Genomic DNA, 24,190 nt, shown 5'->3' with positions numbered 1-24,190 from the left:
GGAGGGGAAGTCTTAGTTCAAGAAGAAGACAGATATCTCAGAGTAATGTGGAAATCCTCTTCATTGGAGCTTGGAGGAACTGGATGAATGAAATTGAGTCCTTACAGTCAGCTGAGCAGGAGGAAGTATATTTGAAATGGATTGGAGTCTCTGAGCTTGTAATTGATGTTTTTCTAAACTATCCCCTGAGATGGAGATAGAAAGATCAAGGAAGAGATGGAAAGAGTCAGAGATGGACCATGTGAAGGCAAGTGCAGGATGGAAAATGACAACAGAGTAATATTTTTTGTTCCATATGAGCATAAGAAGTCCTGGGTGTGACTCTAAACTGCAACCAGTGAGGAGGCTCTGATTGGGGACTTACAAAGCTTTGGGGAAAGTGGAGTTACCCCTTAGTCATTTATTGCTCCCAGGGCCGCTCTGACCCAGAACGGTAGCACCTGCAAGGGTTCCTGCTCAGGATACAAGCAAAGGCCAACGGCAGATCTGGCAGGTTCAGTAATTGAACTTATGACAGGGAAGGCAGATGAGCTATGACCTCAAATGTCAACGGCTATAGTATAGGTGGATGAGCATTTGGGAAGAGAAATGGCGATTTCTTTAGTTCGCCCAACAGTAGGCAATAGCAAACCACCGTTGCTATTTGCTAAGAAAACCATGGTCAAACTCACAAAATGTATCACACAACAACAGATTCAAGAGGATATTCAAGACAATTCTGAAGATGCTTCGCTCGGTAGGGTTGATTCTGGTCAGCAGGGGATCCCCAACCATCATCAAGCTACTGCTCATAAAATTCAAGTAACACAAAAGAAAATTATTGCCACTTGGAATGTAAGAACCCTCTATCAAGCAGGAATATTGGACAATGTGATAAATGAAATGGAAAGACTAAAGATTAACATCATGGGAATTAGCGAAGTTTGTTGGATAGGTGCTGGAACATGTCAGATTAGAAATAATACACTAGTTTTTTCTTGTGGAACATCCCATACTAATGGAGTAGGAATTCTTACGGATGAAAACATGGCAAAAAGTGTTTTAGGACATTGGGCAATATCGGAAAGAGTGCTCCTTGTTAGATTCAGAGGACAACCATTTGATTTAACAATTATACAGGTATATGCACCAACAACAGATGGAACAAATGAGGATATAGATAAATTCTATGAAGACCTTGAACAAGCAAAGAATGGATGCAAATCTCAAGATATTGTTATTGTCATGGGAGATCTAAATGCTAAATTAGGACAAGGTGCTGATGGAAATACCATAGGAAAATTTGGACTGGGGGAAGAAATGAACGAGGTGAGAAATGGGTAGAATGGTGCAAGATGAATAATCAGGTCATTATGAAGACCTACTTTAAAAACCATCCAAGACACTTGTGGACCTGGAAAAGTCCAGGTGATAACACTAGAAATCAAATTGACTTTATTACTATAAACCAAAGATTGAGAAACTCAGTGACTCAATGCAGAACATATCCAGGTGCAGACTGTAATAGTGACCATAACCCAGTAGTATGTCATGTAAAAGTAAAACTTAAAAAACTAAAGAAGCAAAAACCTGAACAATCCCTTGACTACTTGCGATTAATTAAAGAAGAAAGCTTAAGACAAAAATTTACAATTGAAGTAAGGAACAGATTTCAAAGTCTAGAAATAGAATCTGTTGAAGATGATAGCAATCATGTAGAAATGAAATTTAACTCTCTAAAGGATGCCTTGGCTTGATCAGCAAAGTCAGTGATTCCCAAAAAAGAAAGAAGCACAAAGAATAAATGGATGACAGATAAAATCAAAAATCTAATGGAAGAAAGCAAATCCTAGAGAATATAAATCCTTAGATTAAAAAGTTAAAAGCTTATGTCAAAAAGCCAAAGAAGAATGGTTAAACCAGGAATGTGAGCAAATAGAAAGAATCCCTATTACTGATCCAAAAAGGTTACATCAATAAATTAAGAATATCACTGGTAAAAAGCTCCTCTGTTCTTCAGGTGGATGTTTGAAAGCAAAGGACGGTACCATTATCATGGAAAAAGATGAGATTATGAACAGATGGACTGAGTATATTCAGGAATTGTTTGTAGACAATCGAGGCGAAAAACCAGAAATTAAGAAAAACAATGAAGGCCCAAGTATTTTAAAATCTGAAATTCATAATGCAATAAATAAGATGAAGAAAGGAAAGGCAGCAGGTCCTGATGAATTAGTAATAAAACAAATTATTGCCCTTGAAGATTATGGAATTGAAAAACTTACTGATTTAATCAATGACATTTATGAGACTGGATTAATACCAGAAGCGATGAAAAAGTCAGTATTTATCACTCTTCCTAAGAAACCTGGAGCAATAGAATGTGAATTACATAGGACCATAAGTTTAATGAGTCATATCACCAAGATACTTCGAAGAATTTTGATGACAAGAGCTAAAAGTAAGATACAAGCTGAAACAGGCAAAGAACAATGTGGTTTTGTGAAAGACAAAGGTACAAGAAATGCAATATTGATGTTAAGGATACTATCAGAATGAGCTATTCAAGTGCAAAAAGATTTGTTTGTTTGTTTTATTGACTACACAAAAGCATTTGATAAAGTGAAGCACAATAAGTTATTTGAAATATTACAGAAAACTCTAGATCTAGATTCGAAAGACCTCCGCCTGATGAGAAATCTGCACTGGGAACAAACTGCCGCTGTAAGAATAGATGGAGAAGTGAGTCAGTTTACGAAAATCAAGAGAGGCGTTAGACAAGGGTGTGTTTTCTCCCCTGATTTGTTTAATGTGTACAGTGAAACAATATTGCAAAAAATAAGAGACATCTTGGGAATCAAAGCTGGCGGTGAAAACATCAATAATTTCAGATATGCAGATGACACTGTGTTAATTGCAAGTACGGAGGAAGAACTACAAAACTTAATTGATATAGTTGTTGAAGAAAGTGCAAAAATGGGTCTATCTATCAGTTGCAAAAAGGCAGAATGTATGGTGATATCCAAAAAGAAGGAGAATCCTATCTGCAGGCTGAGAATAAATGGGAAGACATAAAACAAGTACAGAACTTTTGCTACTTAGGAAGCTGGGTGACATCAGATGGCAGGTGCGACTTGGACATTAAAAGAAGAATAGAGATGGCAAAAGATACCTTTACGAGAATGAAGAGTATACTGACCAATACTAAACTAGGCATGACAACCCACCTCGGAGCACTGAAATGTTACTTTTGGAAGAGGTAGATGCTGCCTGGCCTGCTGCGTTCACCAGCAACTTCGATGTGTGTTGCTTGAATTTCCAGCATCTGCAGAATTCCTCGTGTTTGTGAAATGTTACTTTTATCCAGTTATGTTATATGGCTCAGAATGTTGGACAATATCTAGTAACATGAGGAAACGAATTGTAGCAGCAGAGATGTGGTTTTTGAGGAGGATGCAAAGAATATAGTGGAAGAAATGAATATCTAACGAGGATGTCATGAACAGAGCAAACACAAAAAGAGAAATAATGTATGAGATCATGAAAAGGCAACGTAACTTCATTGGACATGTGATTAGGAAAGAGCAGTTAGAATGCACAGTAATTATGGGAAAGATTGAAGGGAAGAAAGCAAGAGGAGGACAAAGACAAATGATGATGGAGACAGCAGCCAGAGAACTGGAAATGAATACCAATGAATTGATCCACTTGACCCGAAACAGGAGTGTGTGGGCCATGGCAGTCAAAGCTCAAACTGGGCATGGCACCTGATGATGATGATGATGAGTGCAATAAGATCAGAGCAGTTGTCTTTGTAACAACGAGGGAGAAAGGAGGGCTAAGGCTAAGACTGTGCCACACATCCCACAAGGGGCAAACATATCTTGGTCCCTGTGAGTTTCCTGTTGCTACATTTTTGATCTAGAGAAAGTGGTGGAGTTGAAGGGGAAGTGTGCAATGTGGGAATGATTTTAGCCAGGCAATTACATGTGTTGGTATCGGGACACTGAACCAATGTAAGGATAAAGAGCACCTAGGTGTCTATTGTGTGAATACCTCTTATGTCTGACACCAACAAATTTAAGCAACTCACTGTCTCTGTTCATTCTGAACTGGCTGGTCCTGCCACAGATCAAGCATCTGTAATTATTTAGAACAGAGTCCACCGTTTTATTCCCTGCACTTTGACACAAGGAATAAAGGAGTGGAGTATTTTCTAAAGGGGGGAGATTCAATTAGTGTTGCCGAGCGACTTGGAAGTCCTCGTGCAGGATTCCCTAAAGGTTAACTTGCAGGTTGAGTCAGTGGTAAGGAAGGCAAATGCATTCATTTTGAGAAGACTAGAATATAAAAGTAAGAATGTAATGCCGAGGCTTTAGAAGGCATTCGTCAGACCGCACTTGGAGTATTGTGAGCAGTTTTGGGCCCCTTATCTAAGAAAGGATGTGCTGGCGTTGGAGAGAGTCCAGAGGAGGCTCACAGGAATGATTCCAGGAATGAAGGGACTGACATATGAGGAGCATTTGTTGGCTTTGGCTCTTTACTCACTGGAGTTTAGAAGAATGAGGGGGGAATAATCGGATATTGAAAGGTCTGGATAGAGTGGACATGCAAATATGTTTCCTAGAGTGCGAGAGTCCAGGACCAGAGGGTACAGCCTCAGAAATGAGAAACGTCCATTTAGGACAGAGATGAGGAAAAAATTCTGCAGCCAGAAGGTGCTGAATTTGTGGAATTCATTGCCGCAGACAGCTGTGGAGGTTAAGTCACTGAGTATATTTAAAGCAGAGTTTGATAGGTTCTTGATTAATCAAGGCATCAAAGGGTACGGGGACAAGGCAGGAAAATGGGGTTGAAGAGGATGATTGTTCCTATGCCTTATGGTAATATTGCCTCAGGTTTTCTCTCTCCTCCACCACAGCCTGAGACCACTGGTCATTCCCCGCCTTCCATTGTTTGTGTTCACTCTAACCAATCAACCTGATAACTTCATGGGCAGCTTGTGCTGCAGCAACCCTGGCCTTACCTTTTTTGCTCTTCCCAGTTCTGATGAAGGGACATCAACCCACAAAATGAGCTCTATTTCTCATTCCACAGATGCTTCCTGATCTGCTGAGTGTTTTGGCTGCTTTTTTTTGATATTCAGAAATAGGAGATAAACCAGTGACTGTATCTGTCTCTGAGCTCTGGCTCCTAATAATACAGAAGGTGGCAGAGTGCTGTCAAAATTCTTCCGGAAATGAATGGGACTGCAGTGTAAACAGAACCGTGGGTACAGCCACAGCACAGGGAAAATGGACAGCACTAGATACAACAACTCTCAAGCCATTGCACAATAGTGATAATGAACAAAGCTTTTTTAGAGACGTGGAACTTAAGGTTTCCTGTAACTTGTGGTGGGGACAGTGATTACTGCCTCATACAGTAGTTCCAGTGGTCCAGATTCAATCCTGACCTCCAGTACTGTCTGTGTGGGACTTGTACATTCTCCCTATGGCCGTGTGGGTTTCCTCTGAGTGCTCTGATTCATTCTCTCTTTCCAAAGGTGGCAGACAGGCAAATAATTACCCCAAGTGTGTAAGTGAGAGGCAGAACCTGGAGGGGGTTGTTGATGGGATTTTGGAAGGGTAAATTGAGATGAGTGTAAATGGAAACCAAATGGGTAGCACATACTCAGTAACTTGAAGCAACAGCCTCGAACCTTTTCCTAATTCTGATCAAAGGTCCCCTGAAATGTTAACTCTTTTTCTCTCTCCACAGATGCTGCCTGACCTGGTGAGCATTTCCAGTATTTTTGTTTTTTGATTTCAGATTTCCAGCACTTTCTTTACTCTGAGTTTGTAATAGTGGTAGTCCTGTTAACTGAACGTCCCAATATCTCCCCCGGACCTCTTCCTTGAAAGCCCTCTCTCAAACAACTCTGCATAGCTGCACCTGGCTGTGAATGCATATGGTTAAAAAGGTTCAATTATATAGTGAGGAAGCTTGTGTGGAGTAAGTTTATATCCCACTGGAGATTTTTAGGATTTTGAAAGGATCAGAAGCATAGATTGAGATAAAATTTCTCCTGTGGTGGCTTGGATTGGTAGTGATCCCCTCTAAATTAATGTCCAGGTACACAGGAGAGGATAGGCTGTAAGACCGTAAGACATCGGAGCAGAATTAGGCCAATTGGCCATTGAGTCTGCTCTGCCATTTGGTCATGGCTGAATTATTTTCCCTCTCAACCCCATTCTCCTGGTTAACCTGTGACGATCTTACTATTTATCAACCTCCACCCTAAATTCTCCATAGTCATCTGTGACACTGGGTTCCACAGCTTCATCACCATCTAAAGAAATTCTTCCTCATCTTTGTTTTAAAAGGAACAGCCTTCTATTCTGAGCCTTCTGATCCTAGATAATCCCACTATTGGAAACATCCTCACCACCTCCACTCTATCTAGGTCTTTCAATATTCAGTCTTTTTTTTTCATTGACACCCCCCACCATTCTTCGAAGCCCCAGCAAGTACAGGCCCAGAGCCATCAAACACTGCTCATATGTTAACCCTTTCATGCCCAGGATCAGTCTTGCAAACCTCCTCTGGACGCTCCCCAATGCCGGCACGTCCTTTCTTGGATATGGAGATCAAAACTGCTCACAGTACTCCAAATGTGGTCTGCTCAATGCCCTATAACACCTCAGCATTACATCATGGTTTTATACTCTAGTCCACTTGAAATGAATGCTAACAGGCAATTTGCCTTCCTCACTCAATCTGCAAGTTAACTTTCAAAGAATGCTACACCAGGGCTCCAAAGTCCCTTTGCACCTCTGAATTCCGAATTCACTCCCCGATACCATTTAAGAAATAGGAACCATACCAGGGCGGTTCAAGTCTGTAGTCCTTCTACAAAAGGCAGTAATTTGATGGTGGAGATATATACAGTACATCATTGCAGATCTGAGATTGCTGGAGTTCTGCTAGTTGCAGGTATGCAAGGAAATGGAACTGGAATGCTTAAATAGAGCAAAGATACAGAGAGGCAGCACATCCCTTGGCGCTGTATTAGCTCGAGGGACTATGTTCCAAAGTCATTGGCTAATTCACTGAAGGTGACTTTTTGGTGCAATAGAGACTTTGAGCAGGCAGGACAAAGGCATTTTCTGTAGAGTCAACCGGCTGCTCCATGGGTGATCGGTTTGGGTAGGGGGAGGGCCAAGAAAGAGGCAGATAGACAGACAGAGAAAAATAAAACACCCTTCACATTAATAAAACATTAGAAATAAGATCAGAATGGACTTCAGGAATCTCCGACCTTGCTTCAACATTCAGGAAGATCCCAGCTAATTCCCTACCTTGGAGAGGCAGGAGACTGCAGATGCTGGAATCCAGAGCAACAGACAAAGAGTACACAAAATGGCCTTTCTGCTCCTCCCTACCTACCTCCAGCAGCTGTCTCAAGTTTTCACACACCCTTCCTCCTACCTCGCTCCCCTTTTTCCTCTTTTTCTCTCTCTCTCTCTCTCTCTCTCTCCTCTCCTCTCCCCTCCTCTCCCCCCACCCATCGATCGTTCACCTATGACTGTCTCCCAGCTCCACACTGCTCACCCCCCCAACTCCACCCCACCCCACCCCACCATCTGGCACAACCTGCCTGTCATCTTACACCCTCCACCAATCACTTCGGACACCTTCCTCACTTCTGTCGTTCTCTCTATACTGACCATCTCACCTCTCCACTCTCCGTCCTGATGTAGGGTTTTGATTTTTTAAAAAAATAGACAATTCCTTTCCTCCCATGGATGCTTTCAGCCACTGAGTTCTTCCATCAGATTGATTGTTGATCCTCTATTTTGTCCAATTTGACCACCTTCCCATCCCTCAGTTCCTTTACCGCCCACAAATATATCGCGATCCAGGCTTGTGTGCACTCTGACTGAGTGCTGCAGTCCTCGCCGAGAGGAGAATTCCAAAGATTCCTGTTGAATGAAGAAAATTCTCTTAACCACAGCCCTCAATGGTTGACGTTTTGCTCTGAGACAGTGATCCCACTTTCCAACTCTCCAGCCTGAAGAAGCAAACGCTCAGCATTCGCCATCACAATCTTTACGGTCAATAGAAGCACTCTTCCAGGGTTGCCTGCAGGCCTAGGATTTTCCAGAAATTTCCAGGGACTTACTGTGGGCAACACAGTGGGGAGAAATCCTAGTAGCACTCAACATTATATAGTCCACCCCCACCCACCAACCTGCTTTTTCTGAATATGATTTACTAATTATTAAATTCCTAGAAAGGGCAGAGTTGACAGTTAATGTCCAGTCATCTAATGAAGGATCATATTGCATTCTAGTTGGTTAGCAATGGGGGATGGAGGAGTGGTGTGAAGGTAGCATGTTCTGGAGCAGGGGTTCCCAACGTGGGGTCCACATACCCCCTCGGTTAATGGTAGGGGTCCGTGACATAACGAAGATTGGGAACCCCTGCTCTAGAGAGAGAGTTGGCTGAGCAATAGCAGACTATGGGGTCAGAGGCTATGATAGGAATAAAGGTTACACTTGGATTAAATCAACAGTATTGCTGACCCTGGGTGATTTCAGTGTAGGTCGGAGGTGGTTTGAGATACAAGTCGGGATGTTCTGAGGATTCATCCACTGATAGAATAATGGGAACTCCTGGTAATTTGATGTAACGATTAACACTGCCGGAAGTATTCTGGACTCACTCAGCTGATTTACTGGGGACATAAAGGCAGATTCTTCTGCAATGTCCTGCGGAGAGCCACGGTAACGTAGCGGTTGGCGAGATGCAAAGACATACCAGTTAGCAGGTTAATTGATCATTGTAAATTGTCCCGTGATTAGGCTAGGGGTAAATCGGGGTTACGAGCAGCGTGGCTCGAATGGCCTGTTCCACGCTGTATCTCTAAATAAAGTAAATAAGTAATAAATGGCTGGGTTGTATGCGAGGTAAATAAATCTCTGACTCTCGGTGGTTTAGGCTGTAGGAGGTCTGATGTGTTCGTTTGGCTGCTCACTCTCACTGCAGTCCAAAAGACGGATTTTAAAAATCGACAGTATTTATCATTGCAATTCCGAAGTGTCACTGCAAAATTGTGGCTGACATCGAGTCACTCCTTCTTCAGATTATTGAATCCACTGCACAGTCTGGGAGCATATTAGTTCCTGTTTCTGTATAAATTTGCCAAATCAGAGACATACAGATAACTGACAATGCGTTGTGATTTCACAGCTGATGTAATATTTAGTGTGTGTTCTCAGTCCGTTTCCTTTAACTGTTTATCCTTACTGTTGTTTTCTCGGTCTCTATCTTCTCGTTACTGTCTCCATGTCCCCCTGTTTTCTCATTTTTCTTCTTATTCCAAAGTGCTTGAAACTCTCCATTCTGCCGTCCAACAGTGTGCTCAAGTGTGTGTCTGAGGTTAGTGTTCTGACTGCTCTAACGTGTGTCTGAGACTGCTGTTGTGCCTGCTCTAATGTGCATTTGCGGTTAGCGTTCTGATTGCTTGGTATGTCTGAAACTGATATTGTGTCTGACAACTGTGCGCACTTGAGGCCAGTATTGTGTCTGTTCTAGAGTGTCTGGGGATGGTGTTTTCCCGCTGTATTTTAGAGCCAGGAATTACTGTCGTTCCTGGTCTATTGTAGTCCCGGGTTTGCATCTGTCTGCTCGAGTGCGTGCTGAGCATCTGTTCCGCTGCGCCAGTGATTAATGTCTGCATTGTTCAGTCAATTAAGTAAGTGTCCTCCAATGTGTGGCTGAGGTTAGTGTTACATCTGCTCTGGTGTGCCTCTTAAATTAATGTTTTGATTCTTCTAATGCGAGTGTGAGGTTGGTTTCTGTCTGCTCCGATTACTGTTGCTTCGGTGTGATTGAGAGGAGTGTGTGCTCCTGCGTGTCTGAGAGTGCGGTTGCCTACTCTCGAGTGGCAATGAGGTAAGTGTTCTGACTGCTCTAGCATGTCTCTGGGGTTAGTGTTGTCCGAATGGGTTGTTTCTGTGCTGTAAGTACTATGCATGTTAGAAAAAAAAAGACGATTGGTATTGTTTGGGGACAGAGAGATGGGTGACGAAGGAAATGTTGAGAAGATGGGTATCTCTTGGTTGTCCAGACACTTGCTGGCATTGGCGTGAATTCTGCTAACACCTTAGAGGGGCTGGGGATAAAACTCAGCTTGCTGTCACCACAAGTGACGAACCTTTGCAATCTCACCTTTGAAAGAATCCCCTTCCCCGGTAATCCTGGCTGGTGCTCCGGGGCGGTGCTGAGGGGCTCCTGCACCTTTGGAGGTATTGTCCTAGAGATGTACAGCATAGAAACAGGCCCTTCGGCCCGTCATGTCCATGCTGACCGTCATGCCATTCTATACCAAACCCACTTGCCCGCACTAGTTTCATACTCCTTTGTGCCCTGCGTTTTCAAGCACCTGTCCAGATGCCTCTTAAAGGTTGTTACCTTTTCTACCTCCACCACCTCCTCTGGCAGCTCATTTTGTGTGAATGATTTACCCCTCAGATCCCCTTTAACAACCCCTTCCCACCTGCACATTAAGATTCAAAGTACATTTATTATCAAAGAATGTATAAATTATAAAACCTTGAGAATTGTCTGCTTACAGGCAGCCGCAAAGCAAGAAACCTGAAAGAAACCAATAATAAAAAAACACACAAAGACCAACCCCAAATGGGTGGAGAAAGAAAAAAAAACATAACTCATGCCCTATGCCTAGTTTTAGATATTTCTACCACGGAAAGCAACCTCTGACTATTTTCCCCATCCTTGCCTCTCATGACATTATACACCTCTGTCATGTCTCCTCTCTGTGGAAAATAGGTCCAGCCTATCCAATCTCTCCTTATAACCCAAGCCCTTCAAACCAGGCAACATCCTAGTGGATCTTTTCTGCACCCTCTCGAGCTTAATCACATCTTTCCCATGGTGCTGTGACCAGAAATGCAGACAATACTCCAAATGTGGCTTGAGCAACATTCTTGTACAACTTTAACATGACATCCCTCCTCTTGTACACTGCACCTTGGCTTATGAAGGCAACCATACCATCATACACTGTCTACCTGGGTTGTCACTTTCAGGGAACAGTGTACTTGTGTACCCAGGTTTCTCCAGTTGACCTGTCCTATCCTGGTTTACCTTCCCAAAATGTATCACACTGTTCTTGTCTGACTTAGATTCCATCTGCCATTCCTTGGTTCACTTTCCCAGTTCATGAATATCCTTCGCAGTCCAGTATACCTCCAATTTTGGTGTCATCTGAAAACTTACTAATCATGCCACCTACATTCTCACCCAAATCATTGGTACATATGCTGAACCACAGCAGAACCAGTGCCAGTTGCTGTTGGCACATTGCTGATCATAGACTTCCAATGTAGAACAGTACCACCCTCCAACTCCTACCATCAAGCCAACTTTGAATCCAATTGGCTGACCTTTGGATGAGCTGTAATCCAAGCTCTCCACAGTAGATATCCAAGATCCCCTGGTAATATGAGGAACTCAGAGGACTCCTCATTATTTTTGACCAATGTTCATTCATCGACCAAAACCATCTTAAAAGAAGATCTGATTATTTAACATGTAACTTTTTGTGGAAACTTACTCTGCTAAATTGGCTACAATGTTCTCTTCATCATATCAATAAACAAACTTAAAAATTATTCCATTAGCTGCAAATTGGGATGACTTGAGATTGTGAAAGTTACTATAGAATTACAAGATTTCTGTTTCTCGATACCACGTGCAAGTGTCAGATAATCATGATGGTCACCCAAAGAGACTATAATAATATTTTAATACAGCGTTCGATTGCTCCGCCTTTTTTCACTCTGGAAAAGTATAAGACTTTGGGGATCTTATTTTGAGGAAAATTGTGAGTGGACTTAATAATCTTGATCTAAGCCGATTGATCACTTTCATGACGGGTTTCAAATATACAAATTAAAACATAAATGTTTGAGGGGTGGTGAGGGTTAGAGAGTTGGGGAAATATTTATTGTTAAAGAACGTTGAATAGTCGGAAAAAGAGGGCAAAAGAAAATTATGGAGGGATCAGGGATGGTGAGGTGATAGGATCGATGGGATTGACGTTTGGAGATAAAGGGGATAGGTGGGGAGGAAATAAATGGAAAGTGTGTGGGAAGCCTTGTTTCTAAAATTTTCTTTCTGGTTGAACTTCCCGGTTAGAGAGACAGTGGTTCCGCTATTTGTTGAGTTCTGTGTTTGAGGCTAACCATCTCTCTCTATTGCATTCCAGGCGTCACTTTATTCCCTCGCACTCAAATGCCTTATCAGCCTCTCTACTGTAATATTACTGGGTCTCATTGTTGTCTATCATGCTCGTGAGATTCAGGTAAGCGCCCAACTTTTCTTCCAAGTCTTGTCCCATTTTCTTCTCCTTCTTTCCCACAGCTGACCCGAGGAGTCCTGCCTCGTCTAATCTGCTCCTGATGTTAAGCTCTATCTTGCACTCTATCACTTGTGTGTATGTTCTAGCATGGTTATATTTATTCATGTTTTTTGGGATGTGAGTACCTGGCAAGGTCAGCATTTCTTTCCTATCTCAAATTGACCCTGTGAAGATGCTACTGATCTGCCTGCTTGGGCTGCTGCAGTTGATCCCATGCTGATATTGGGTTGGGAAAATGGGAACATAGACACAGTAATGATGAAGGAATGGTGGGAGAAGCTGCCTTTCAATTTCTTGGTGACTTAGAAGGTGTATTTGGAATAACCCAGGGAATAAATGCAGTGCATTTTATACGGGACACACTTTAACCATGATGTGCTAGTGGTGGATAGAGTAAATATTTAGGATGATGGAAGAGGAGTCGTCAAAATTCAGAGGTGGGGGAGGTGGTTACCTTTAATCAAACACTCAGATGAGCCAGCCACACGTCACTGTGGGTACAAGAAAAGGTCAGCGCTTGGATACTCTGCAATGAATGCCTCAACCACCAACACCTCAAAGCCTTTCCATCACCTACAGCGGTCTGGAGTGCAGTGAGGTACTCTCCATGTAGCTGGATGAGTGCAGCTCCAATTCTCGGGAAGCATGGCACGTCCAGGGTAATGCAGCCAATCAACCATCATAAATGTTTATTCCTACTGCCACCAGGACACAGTGCCAGCAGAGCCTGCCACATACAACATCATCATCCTCATTACATGCCATATTGTATAATGTGGGCGATCATGGCTTATGACCATGATTGATCTTGACAAATTCTACAGAAGTGGTTTGCCATTGCCTTTATCTGGGCAATATCTTTACAAGGCGGGTGACCCCAGCCATTATCAATACTCCTCAGAGATAGTGTGCCCAGCATCAGTGGTTGCACAACCAGGACATGTGAGATGCACCAGCTGCTCACACAACCATCCACCACCTGCTCCCACAGCTTCACGTGACCCTGATCGCGGGGTGGGGAGTGGTGCTAAGCAGGTGCCCAAAGGTGACCTGCAGGGCTAGCAGAGAGAAGAAGCACTTTACACCTCCTTTGGTATCTCCATCCCATCACCCAGTTACCACAATAATTCCCCCAGGCTACCTTGACAGCACCTCCAGGGCCCTTGATATCTACCATCAAGAACAGGGAAGACCACCACGTGCACTCTCCTCTCCAAGCCATAGACCATCCACACAAAAAAAAGTCACTATTTCTTCAATGTATCTAAATCCTAGAACTTCCCACTCAACAGCCCTGTGGAAGTATCTTTACAAAGGCCAAAGCAACTCACCACCATCTTGTTAAGTGCAATTACAGAAGGGCAATTAATTCTGGTCTTGCCAACAATGGCCAGCTCTCAAACAAGAAGAAAGTCATGTTCAGATCCAGGCAGTTGCACCAGAGCAGAAAATTATGGAGTCGAAGAATGCAGAGATTACAGAGTTGGAGGAAATTACACGGAATGCAGAGAACTAGTTTGCAGTTGAGCATTTATATTGTTCTGTGAACCAGTGGATGTCAGAGAGCAGAGGGTAATGAGTGAAGGGGAGTAGTGTGCGTTGCGGCATAGCAGACGGAGCAATAGATTATCTCAGTTACAGAGTGTACAAGATGAGATCGGCCAGGACCGTGATGCATTCCTGGCACGGAAGGTTTATCTAATATTCCTGCCCAAATCTTGCCATTTAATTTTGCATTTCTGGCAAAACTTCATTTTAAATTCTTAGTTCTCTTAACCCCAAGAATATTTTCTGTTTCTGCTCCTCCCGATCCATGAAATCATTACCTTTTAAGCCAAATGTGAAAAGCCTAGTGATCAGTTGCAAAAGGATTTGAAACACAGCATCACTGAAATAATGTGTAAAACATGTTAATATATGCAGTGAAGCATTAAGCTTTTGAAGATTTTTGTCCAAACAGACATGTTAATTGAAAAACACTCCGATTGAAATAACTTCTGGTCAAACTCCCTGACAACTCGATCACTTGTATTTCTCAGTTTCAACACTCACAACATTAAGTATTTAATCTCCTGTCTGTTAGATGTCAACTGTGTCTTAGTGGCTATCACTTTCACCACCTGGAGAGGACGTCCCACTCCATAGAGTTGAGACCATAATTCAGGCTGTTACTCCTGGTGCCACTGTGAACAGATGATCCCTCAACTAACAATGCTGAAAGGGATTATCTGGTCAATTATTTAATCGCTGTTGTGGGAGCTCACAGCTTATACATTGATTGCAGTGCCTGTAACATCACAACATCTTTGGGACACATAGGTTCTGATATAAATGCAAGTTTGCCTTCAGTTATGCAATCAATCCAACACGCACAAAATGCTGGAGGAACTCAGCAGGCCAGGCAACATCTATGGAAAAGAGTACAGTCAACGTTTCGGGCCGAGACCCTTCATCAGGACTGAAACCCTTAGAAACGTAGAAACATAGAAAACCTACAGCACAACTCAGGTCCTTTGGCCCACAAAGCTGTGCCAAACATGTCCTTATCTTAGAACTACCTCGGCTTACCCATAGCCCTCTATTTTTCTAAGCTTAATGTACATATTCAGGAGTCTCTTAAAAGACCCTATTGTATCCGCCTCCGTCACAGCTGCCGGCAGCCCATTCCACGCACTCACCACTCCCTGTGTAAAAAAACTTACCCCTGACATCTCCTCTGTACCTACTCACAAGCACCTTAAAACTGTGCCCTCTCGTGCTAGCCATTTCAGCCCTGGGAAAAAGCCTCTGACTATCCACACGATCAATGCCTCTCATCATCTTGTACACCTCTATCAGGTCACCTCTCATCCTCCGTCGCCCCAAGGAGAAAAGGCCGAGTTCACTCAACCTATTCTCATAAGGCATGCTCCCCAATCCAGGCAACATCCTTGTAAATCTCCTCTGTACTTTTCTATGGTTTCGACGTTCTTCCTGTAATGAGGCGATCAGAATTGAACACAGTACTCCAAGTGGGGGGTCTGACCGGGGTCCCTTGCTGAAGGGTTTCGACCTGAAACATTGACTGTGCTCTTGTCCTAGATGCTGCCTGGCCTGCTGAGTTCCTCCAGCATTTTGTGTGTGTTGCTCAGATTTCCAGCATCTGCAGATGTTCTCTTGTTTGTGCAATCCATTCTCTTCCCATTCGTCTGATCCTGTATTTCTTCCCACATCTCATTCTGGGCAAGAGAATATGGATGACACCTCTGTTTTAATGTATATTCCCGGTGGCTTCATCACATGACCTAAGGTTGTTATAGATGGGGTGGTAATGGGGACAAGCACCCAGTACCCACTGGATGCTCCCAATGACATCTGTCTCAAGTAGCCTCTGACAACCAAGTCATGCTCCTGGCCTTCACATCTGGCTTAGCTACCAAGCCCGGCAGAACCATTTTTACTGACAGGAGAAGGGGTAAAGGCAGGCTACTGATTCCTTAAAACCAGTCGATCTTGGGCAGATGGGGCTCGTCAGCTGTGGTTGGTAGCTCATCTAGGAGAAGGAAATCTCTGCTGCCTTGTGGTTATACCCACTCATGGGGAAGGTACCAGGAGTAAACCCCAAGTGAAAGATCTGGAACTGGAGTCCCTAAAGCAGTTTTACATTGAGCTTAATGCTGACTGGCAACTCCTGCAACGTTGCTGATGCCAAACTGTATCGGTGCTTAGGGTTCATCAGATGTGTGGAGGGGAGGTGCTTGCTACTTGGGCAACAGCTTGCTCTCCATAGTGTACTGCCCTGGCCTGCGTATCTAGCCAGCTAGGATGCAAGATGCATGGTTGACCTGACCGACAGAGACCTCATCACATGACCTGCTGGACTCCCAGTTCCATTGGTCATCAAACACTTCCATCTTCTCAAGCTCCGTCTTCCTTTAGCCACTGTAACAATGGGATGACGTCTTGGATACTCAAATAAATAAATGTAATCATCAATTTGCCATATTTTGATTAATTTCAACAATAACGTTTTGAAAAAAGGAAGATTTTTTTTAAAACACAAGAGATTCTGCAGATGCTGGGAAAACAGAGTAACCCACACAAAACATTGGAGGAACTCAGCAGGTCAGGCAGGATCTATGGAAAAGAACAAAGAGTCAATGTTTCGGGATGAGATCTTACATCAGGACCTGACGTATGTCCCGATGAAAAGTCCTGGCCTGAAATGTTGACTCTTTATTCCTTTCCAAAGATCCTATCTGATCTGCTGAGTTCCTCTAGCTTTTTGTGTGTGATTTTATTTTAAATGCTTTCATTCCTCTGCTGGCTGTTAGAAAGAAATCACAGAAATGAATCTCTAATTCCTGGACATTCCAGGATCGCCCAGTGGGACTGGGAGCTCTAACCTAGCTTGCTAACTCCCTCCACCCCCAGAAGGGCAGTTCTTCATGATTTCCATCACCTTACTGCTCTCAAAATGAGATCTTCAACTTTGATTGACAACATTTGGAAGAAGATCTTTTCCTGCTGGCTTCAGTGCATGAGTCAGATGTGCCGCTGAGGCACTGCAGTTAAATCTCTCTCTGGATTGGCATCACATTGTCTGCAGCGCCGGCCCCCGGGTGTGGGACGGATACTGCATTGTGCAGTCGGGTGTATTTGGGATGCGGGGGGTGGGGTGGAAATGTGATAGTCCAAGATATTCTAGAGGCAACAATTAAACTATCAGTATTGTAAGGACGTGTCAGAGAGTGTTAGAGTCAAGGCTCTCTACCATTCAGGGACCGGGCTGCACTAAATAATTGAAAACATTGCTAGCAATGGAGAACAATGCTTCTGAGTTTGAAACGCGGGTCAGGGATTTCTGACAATAGCAGTTAAAGTGAATTGATTTATTAGCTTGCCACTGAAAGTCAGATGCATACATATTGTCCTACCAATAGACAAGCTTTTTCTGAGTTTTTCCACATATGTTTTAATATCCATTCATGGGCTATGGGAAACCCAGAATTAAAATGAGGAAGTTGCTGAGCCATTTCAAAGGTCAATCATTTATGGATGTGGAACCACAGAAAGGCCAGACTGAGTAAGGAAAGTAGATCCCTCCTCTGAAGGCAATGGGCACTTTATTGTAGTCTGGTAGGTTCATGGTTACCAGGGACACTTATTTTCACATTGTAGAATGATCAGTCTAAATTCTTCGGTTGCCATGGTGGGATTTGGTGTTTGAAAACTTACAACAGGACAGGTATGGGATATCAGACCCAACAAGGTAGTGATCTGTCCTTCTGTTCCAAGGTAGGGCTTGGGAGTTCATGTGGAGCTGGCCTATATTCAGAAGGAGTGGAGAGCGTCGGAGCTTGGAATTTGTGGGCAGGTAGTGGGGGGGGGGTGGTTGGGGGCGTGTGAAGGGCTGACGTTGTGTTTGTGAGTGGCGGACTGGAGCGGTGTGCTTGATGGGGCGATTGTGAGTGGGAAGGGAGAAACAGAACCGCAGCTCAATGGGGAAGTGGGCTGGAGAGGATGGAGATGGAGGGCAGTGTTGAGGGCTTCTCATAGTCAAGGTAGCTGGATGGTCCCAATAATGGAGTTGAGTTACTGACCAGCATTATGCCCAGCCGGACCCTATGCCCTCGGGCATGGTGTTCAGGACTGTCTGACAAAATGCACCCCAGATCAATAGAGCCCAAGTTTCCTGTGATGTCTGGGAAATTATATCATCACATATGTCCTGACACAATTTTTTTGTTTGCAAGGGTAATGCTGGGAAGTAGCCAGTCAAATTTCTCATTCATTGCAACTGCGGGTTATCCACTGTGGGTACAAACAATTTTCAATCACTTAGCACTGAATAAAGTTGGGCTATGCAATCTGCTTCCTAGGTACATCAGTCCAGGCTTCTCTGGTTAATATACTAGCAACAGAATAACTATGTTACTGTAAACATTATTGAAATTAGCTCCCTGGGTGAAGGAATTCATCCTCGGCTGCTTCCATTAACCATATGATTATAATAGCATCTGTGTGTTGTACTTGGCTTCCAAAATTCAATTCGTTTGACGTCAATATCACCAAATTTCAGCAACAATATTCAAGGCACATACTCCCCTGTATTGAGAGCTTAGCAGAAAAAACAACAGTAAATTTAATTTTGTGGATTCTATCCATCTTCCCTCTAAAGTACTGGGCAGCTTTTTATCTTCTCTCAGTCCCACTAGTACAACAGTTGGAAGGAAAAACAGAAAAAAAAAATAGAAACAATAAACACTGACATTACTTAGGGGATCAAACGGCTTCCATGGAGTGTGGGCAAAGTTAGCCGTTCAACAATGGCCATTCATCAGAACGTGATTGGAGATCTAATAGTAAACAGGCGCACAGTCAGGAAATGGGAAAGGATCTCAATTGATTAGTTTTGTCATTTAATCATTGCTGTCCACTACTGGATCATGACCTCTTCCAGTTTGCAGTCTAAGATGATAAAAAGAGTTGGTTGAGCTGGTAGGATGGCATCCTTTTAGTGAGCCCAGCCTGGAACTAGGGAGTATATCATAATATGTAGATTGGCCTTTTGAGGGGTGATGGCAGGACATGCAACTTCACGCAGAAATCTCAGGGAGACTGGTACCCTCATCCCAAAAGATGCCAAGACTGGAGGAGAAGGCTGAGTCATGCCGTCACGCAGCACGGAAGGAGGCCTTTGGTCCAAATGGTCCTTGCCCACCAAGATGTCCATCCAAGCCGGTTCCATTTCCCTGCACTTGGCCCATCACCTTCAAAAGCTTTCTTATCCATGCATCAAGGCTAACTGTCTTTTAAATGTTGTTACTGATTCTGCCCGAACGGCCTCCCCTGGCAGATCATTTCACGTACTTACCACCCTCTGTGTAAAAACCGTTCCCCTCAAGTTCATGTTAAATCTTTCCCTCTCCCCTTAAGTCCTTGTCCTTTAGTTCTAGATTCCCCACTCCGAGGAAAAAGACAGAGTTCTAGTCATGCTTCTCATGATTTTATACATCTCTATGAGGTCACCCCTCAGTCCCCCATGCTTCAAGGGAAGAAGTCCGAGCCTATCCATCTTCTCCCTACAACTCCATTCCTCAAGTCTTGGCAGCACCGAGTAGGAGATCATTTGAAAATGCTTAAGAATTTTATGGAGAAACAGAGTTTCCAAAGCAGGGAAACTCTGTTAAGGTACAGATTAGCTGTACTGTGATTTAATTGCAGAAGACAATTGAGGGGCTGAACAGTATGTTACCATTCAGATGAATCCCTCGTGCTTAATCCCACTTTCTGATTCTTCATTCTCAGCTCTTCATGGTGGACAATGGAGCCGATGACTGGAGAATAGCCATGACGTATGAAAGAATATTCTTCATCTGCTTGGAGTTGTTGGTGTGTGCGATTCACCCGATCCCTGGGCAGTATATCTTCACATGGACCGCACGCCTAGCCTTCAGCTACACAACGTCGATGGCCAACGCAGACGTGGACATTATCCTTTCCATCCCCATGTTTCTAAGACTTTATCTTATTGCCAGAGTGATGTTGCTTCACAGTAAGCTATTTACTGACGCCTCATCCAGAAGTATTGGAGCGCTTAACAAGATAAACTTCAACACACGCTTTGTCATGAAGACTCTGATGACGATATGCCCAGGGACTGTGCTCCTGGTCTTTAGTATCTCCTCCTGGATTATTGCTGCCTGGACTGTACGCGTGTGTGAAAGGTAAGACCTCACCCTGTGGACTGATGGTTGAAAATTGGAATTGGCGGTGTGTAATATAACGCAATCCAAATGTGGAATCCGAGTTAAACCTTTCTCTTTCATGTGGAAAGGTGTTGTGATAAATTCTAGAATCCTGGTGGGGGGGGATGGGGGGGAGGTAAATTTAAAGACCATTGATTGAAAGAGGAGCTCTTCAACACACTGTCTCGGAGTGCTATTATGCAGCCTGTGTGAGATCTCTGCTGGAGTTTATTTATCAGATCTGATGTCATTGAGGTGTGGTAGACATGTCAGAAGTTACATTATCCTGACAACAGACAACTTGTAAGAGCACTGAGGTTAAATACAGAGTACATCTCTGTACTGTCCTGTGAGACACTCCAAGGTCGGGGGCAGCAGAGGGTAGATAATGAGTGAAGTTCCCTTTATATTAGTACATCAAGGGCAGTGACGCCATGGTTTAGTGACAGAGTAAACTCCTTCAACAGTCTCCTGTCAAACACTCCCAGATCAGGTATGGCACAAGTTAGGCACAGAGAATAGACTATCTGCACTAAGCCATCAAACTCTCCCTGGGAAAGGAAAGCTGGGGGTACATACAAAGTAAGGCACCCGCAAGTTGTTGAAGAACGTAACTCATAGACCATACACCAGTACAGGCCTTTCAGCCCACGATGTTGTGCTGACCTTTTAGCGTACCCTAAGATCAGTCTAACCCCCTCCCTCTCACATAGCCCTCCATTTTTCTCACCCATGTATATATCTAAGAATCCTTTAAATATCCTTAATGTATCTGCCCCTACTAGCACCCCTGACAGTACATTCCATGTACCTCCTCTTCTCTGTGAGAAAAAAAACCTACCTTTGACATCCCCTCTATATTTTCCTCCAAACACCTAAAATTACGTCCTCTTGTATTAGCCATTTCCATCCTGGGAAAAAAAAGTCTCTGGCTGTCCACTCCATCTATGCCTCCTATCATTTTGTACCTCACTATCAAGTCACTTCGCACCCTCCTTCACTCCAAAGAGAAAAGCCGTAGCTGGTTCAACTTATCCTCATTAGACATGCTCTCTAATCCAGGTAGCGTCCTGGTAAATCACCTCAGCACCCTCTCTAAAGATTCCAAATCCTTTCTATACTGATACATAAGGACATAAGAAATAGGAGCAGGAGTAGGCCATTTGGCCCATCGAGCCTGCCCCGCCATTCAATAAGTTCATGGCTGATCTGTCCGTTAAACTCAGCTCCATATACCTGCCTTTTCTCCATAACCCTTAATTCCCCTACTATATAAAAATCTATCTAACTATATCTTAAATATATTTAGTGAAGAAGTCTCAACTGCTTCCCTGGGCAGAGAATTCCACAGATTCACCACTCGCTGGGAAAAACAGTTTCTCCTCATCTCCCTCCTAAATCTTCTCCCCTGAATCTTGAGGCAATGTCCCCTAGTTCCAGTCTCACCTACAAATGGAAACAACTTTCCTACTTCTAGCTTATCTACCCCTTTCAAAATTTTGTATGTTTCTATAAGATCCCCTCTCATTCTTCTGAACTCCAGAGAGTATAGTCCCAGGCAACTCAATCTGTTCTCATAGGTTAACCCCTTCATCCCTGGAATCAACCTGGTGAACCTCCTCTGCACTGCCTCCAAAGCCAGTATATCCTTCCTCAAGTATGGAGACCAGAACTGCACACAGTACTCCAGGTACGGCCTCACCAGTACCCCGTACAGTTGCAGCATGACCTCCCTGGTCTTGAATTCAGTCCCTCTAGCAATGAAGGCCAACATTCTGTCTGCCTTCTTAATAACCTGTCGTACCTGCAAGCCAACATTTTGCGATTCATGCACAAACACTCCCAAGTCCCTCTGAACAACAGCATGCTGCAAACTTTCACCATTTAAATAATAATCTGCTCTTCTATTATTCTTTTCAAAGTGGATGATCTCGCATTTACCGACGTTGTACTCCATCTGCCAGACCTTGGCCCACTCACTTAACCTATCTATATCCCAGTAGAGCCAGAACTGACCACTATGCTCCAAGTGGGTTCTGACCAGATTTTTATAGAGCTGTGATGTTACTTTGTGGCTCTTGTAGTCAATCCCCTGACCAGTGAAGGGCAGCCTTCTTTACCACCCTCTCACCTTGCGATGCAACTTTGAGGGATCTCAGAGTAACTGGAAGTGTTTCTGGGTTAATGCAGTTAATGTTGCAAAAGTGGACATTTGAAAGATGCTTGGTGAAGCAGTGCACTTGCTAACTTAAGGTAATCGGACAATGGCAGTCTGTAGGTTATTGGGGAGGCAAAAGGCAGAAAGCAGGAACCAGCAGTTGTTTCACCGACCAAAGGAATTAATGCAGTGGCATTTGCAAGTGGGTGCAAATAGCAGCTCTGCTCTTATGTTTCATGAACTAAGCCCAGGCAGAGGACATTATTGCAAAATTTACTGATTAGTCAGAAATAGAATAAAGAAATAAGAAATGTTGTTTAATATGATAAATGGGATCCTTGTCCTTTTGAATAGCTTCACAATAGCAAAGAGGTTTTTCTAAATGATTACAAAAGTCTGATTACATCTCAGCTGGAGTCTAGACTTAAGACTATAGGAATTGAAGAGAATGGAAGGAGATTTACTGGAATGATCCCAAGGAGGAAGAACAAAGAGAGACTGAAGAAGCTGGTGTTGCTCCTTTACATGCAGAGCATGAGCGGAATGTTATCTGGCAAGTGAGTTACTGAACAGAGAATGGCAGTTTAAGATCATTGGAAACAACCAGTGGCAACAAAAGGGAAGAAATGCTAAACCGCTGTGGTCTGAAAGGGTAGTGGAAGATGATCCAACAGGAACTTTCAAAAGACACTGTGTGAATAAATTGGGAAAATAACAGAGGGAAGATCATTTTTAGGTACAGGGAAAGAAACAAGGAGTGAAATATCATCACAGTCCTGATGGGCCAAAGAATCCTGAGTCACAATGACTTCAGGATTCTGTGAAATGATTATATGTGATAGTAAATAGTAGATTGTGGGAATAATGTCAGCACTCTTTGCAGTGATGGCCCAGAAATCACGGGTAGAATGGTCCTGCGTGTAAGCGCATGTGTGCGTGCGTGCGTGTGTGTGTGTTTGTGTGTGTGTGTGTGTGCTTGTCTTTGTTCACTTTGATTCAGTCTCCTGCTCCTTTACATGTCTTCTCCCACTCTGTCCTTTAAACTTGGCCATTCTTCCTCAGTCTCCCTCTTCCAAACCTTTTCAATCTCCCTCCCTCATTGACACATTTTTCCTCAGTCTCTCTCTCTCTCTCTCTCTCTCACACACACTCACTGATGTACTATTGTATTTATTCAGGCTCTCTATTTCCATTGCACTTCTTTGCCCAGTCTGTTTCTCTGCCGCACTCTGACTATTCATACTCTGTCTCTCTGTCCCTTTATAACTTTCTCATCCATAATCCTCTTCTGCCACTTCCACCTTCCAGTGTTGGATACCTCCAACCCTCCAACCCTCCAACCCTCCAACCCTCCTACCCTCCAACCCTCCTACCCTCCAAACCTCCAACCCTCCAACCCTAAGCCACCGTTTCCCACCTCCTACTTCAGCACTAAACACTTGGTCTAACACAACACAGATAGAAACTGTTGTTTACCAAAAAGAGAGCCATTTCCTACCAGGAGCCACTCTTGTATATGGACTTCCATGGAGAGCTAATAACAGATGGTTTCTGTTCTGATGGAGAATGAAATAGATGATGATCAAGGGAAAGTAATGGTGGAAATTGCAGAGACTCTGAGAACAATCTGCTTTGGATGTGACAACAGTCTGAGAATTGGAGGATTGCAGCTGATGGGCAAGGAGGCAAACCTACAACCACAAACTAGCATAACCTAACACAAGCCAGACAAATCTAATGGGCACTATCAACCAGGACCATAGAAAATATCTGTTAATAAATAAAAGTTGGCATGAGTTGTTGGATCTGGTGATATTGTCATCCAGAGGTTCATCTCAGATGGTTGAGGAAGTTTAGTATGGGCCCCCAAATCTGAAGAATTTTCTACAGGGG

At 43.5% G+C, this 24,190-nt stretch overlaps 1 protein-coding gene across 3 annotated transcripts in view; it reads left to right on the top strand.

The window, feature by feature from the left end:
• Window positions 1-24,190, top strand: part of LOC140187968 (small conductance calcium-activated potassium channel protein 2-like) — a 119,295-nt gene that overhangs the window by 58,556 nt on the left and 36,549 nt on the right. Inside the window, exons 2-4 of one of the 3 annotated variants that reach the window (XM_072243832.1) lie at window positions 9,349-9,402; window positions 12,257-12,352; window positions 19,700-20,118. In XM_072243832.1, the coding sequence (XP_072099933.1) occupies window positions 9,349-9,402; window positions 12,257-12,352; window positions 19,700-20,118 (569 nt within the window). Of the gene's footprint in view, window positions 1-9,348; window positions 9,403-9,857; window positions 9,919-12,256; window positions 12,353-19,699; window positions 20,119-24,190 lie in introns of those variants that run through there. The other 2 variants (XM_072243833.1, XM_072243831.1) reach the window with 2 other exon arrangements.

The sequence above is a fragment of the Mobula birostris genome, chromosome 26, assembly GCF_030028105.1.
Source record: "Mobula birostris isolate sMobBir1 chromosome 26, sMobBir1.hap1, whole genome shotgun sequence".
In the NCBI taxonomy this organism is placed as follows: domain Eukaryota; kingdom Metazoa; phylum Chordata; class Chondrichthyes; order Myliobatiformes; family Myliobatidae; genus Mobula; species Mobula birostris.
Note: the sequence above shows the minus strand (reverse complement) of the source record. Positions and strands in the feature narration are given on the sequence as shown.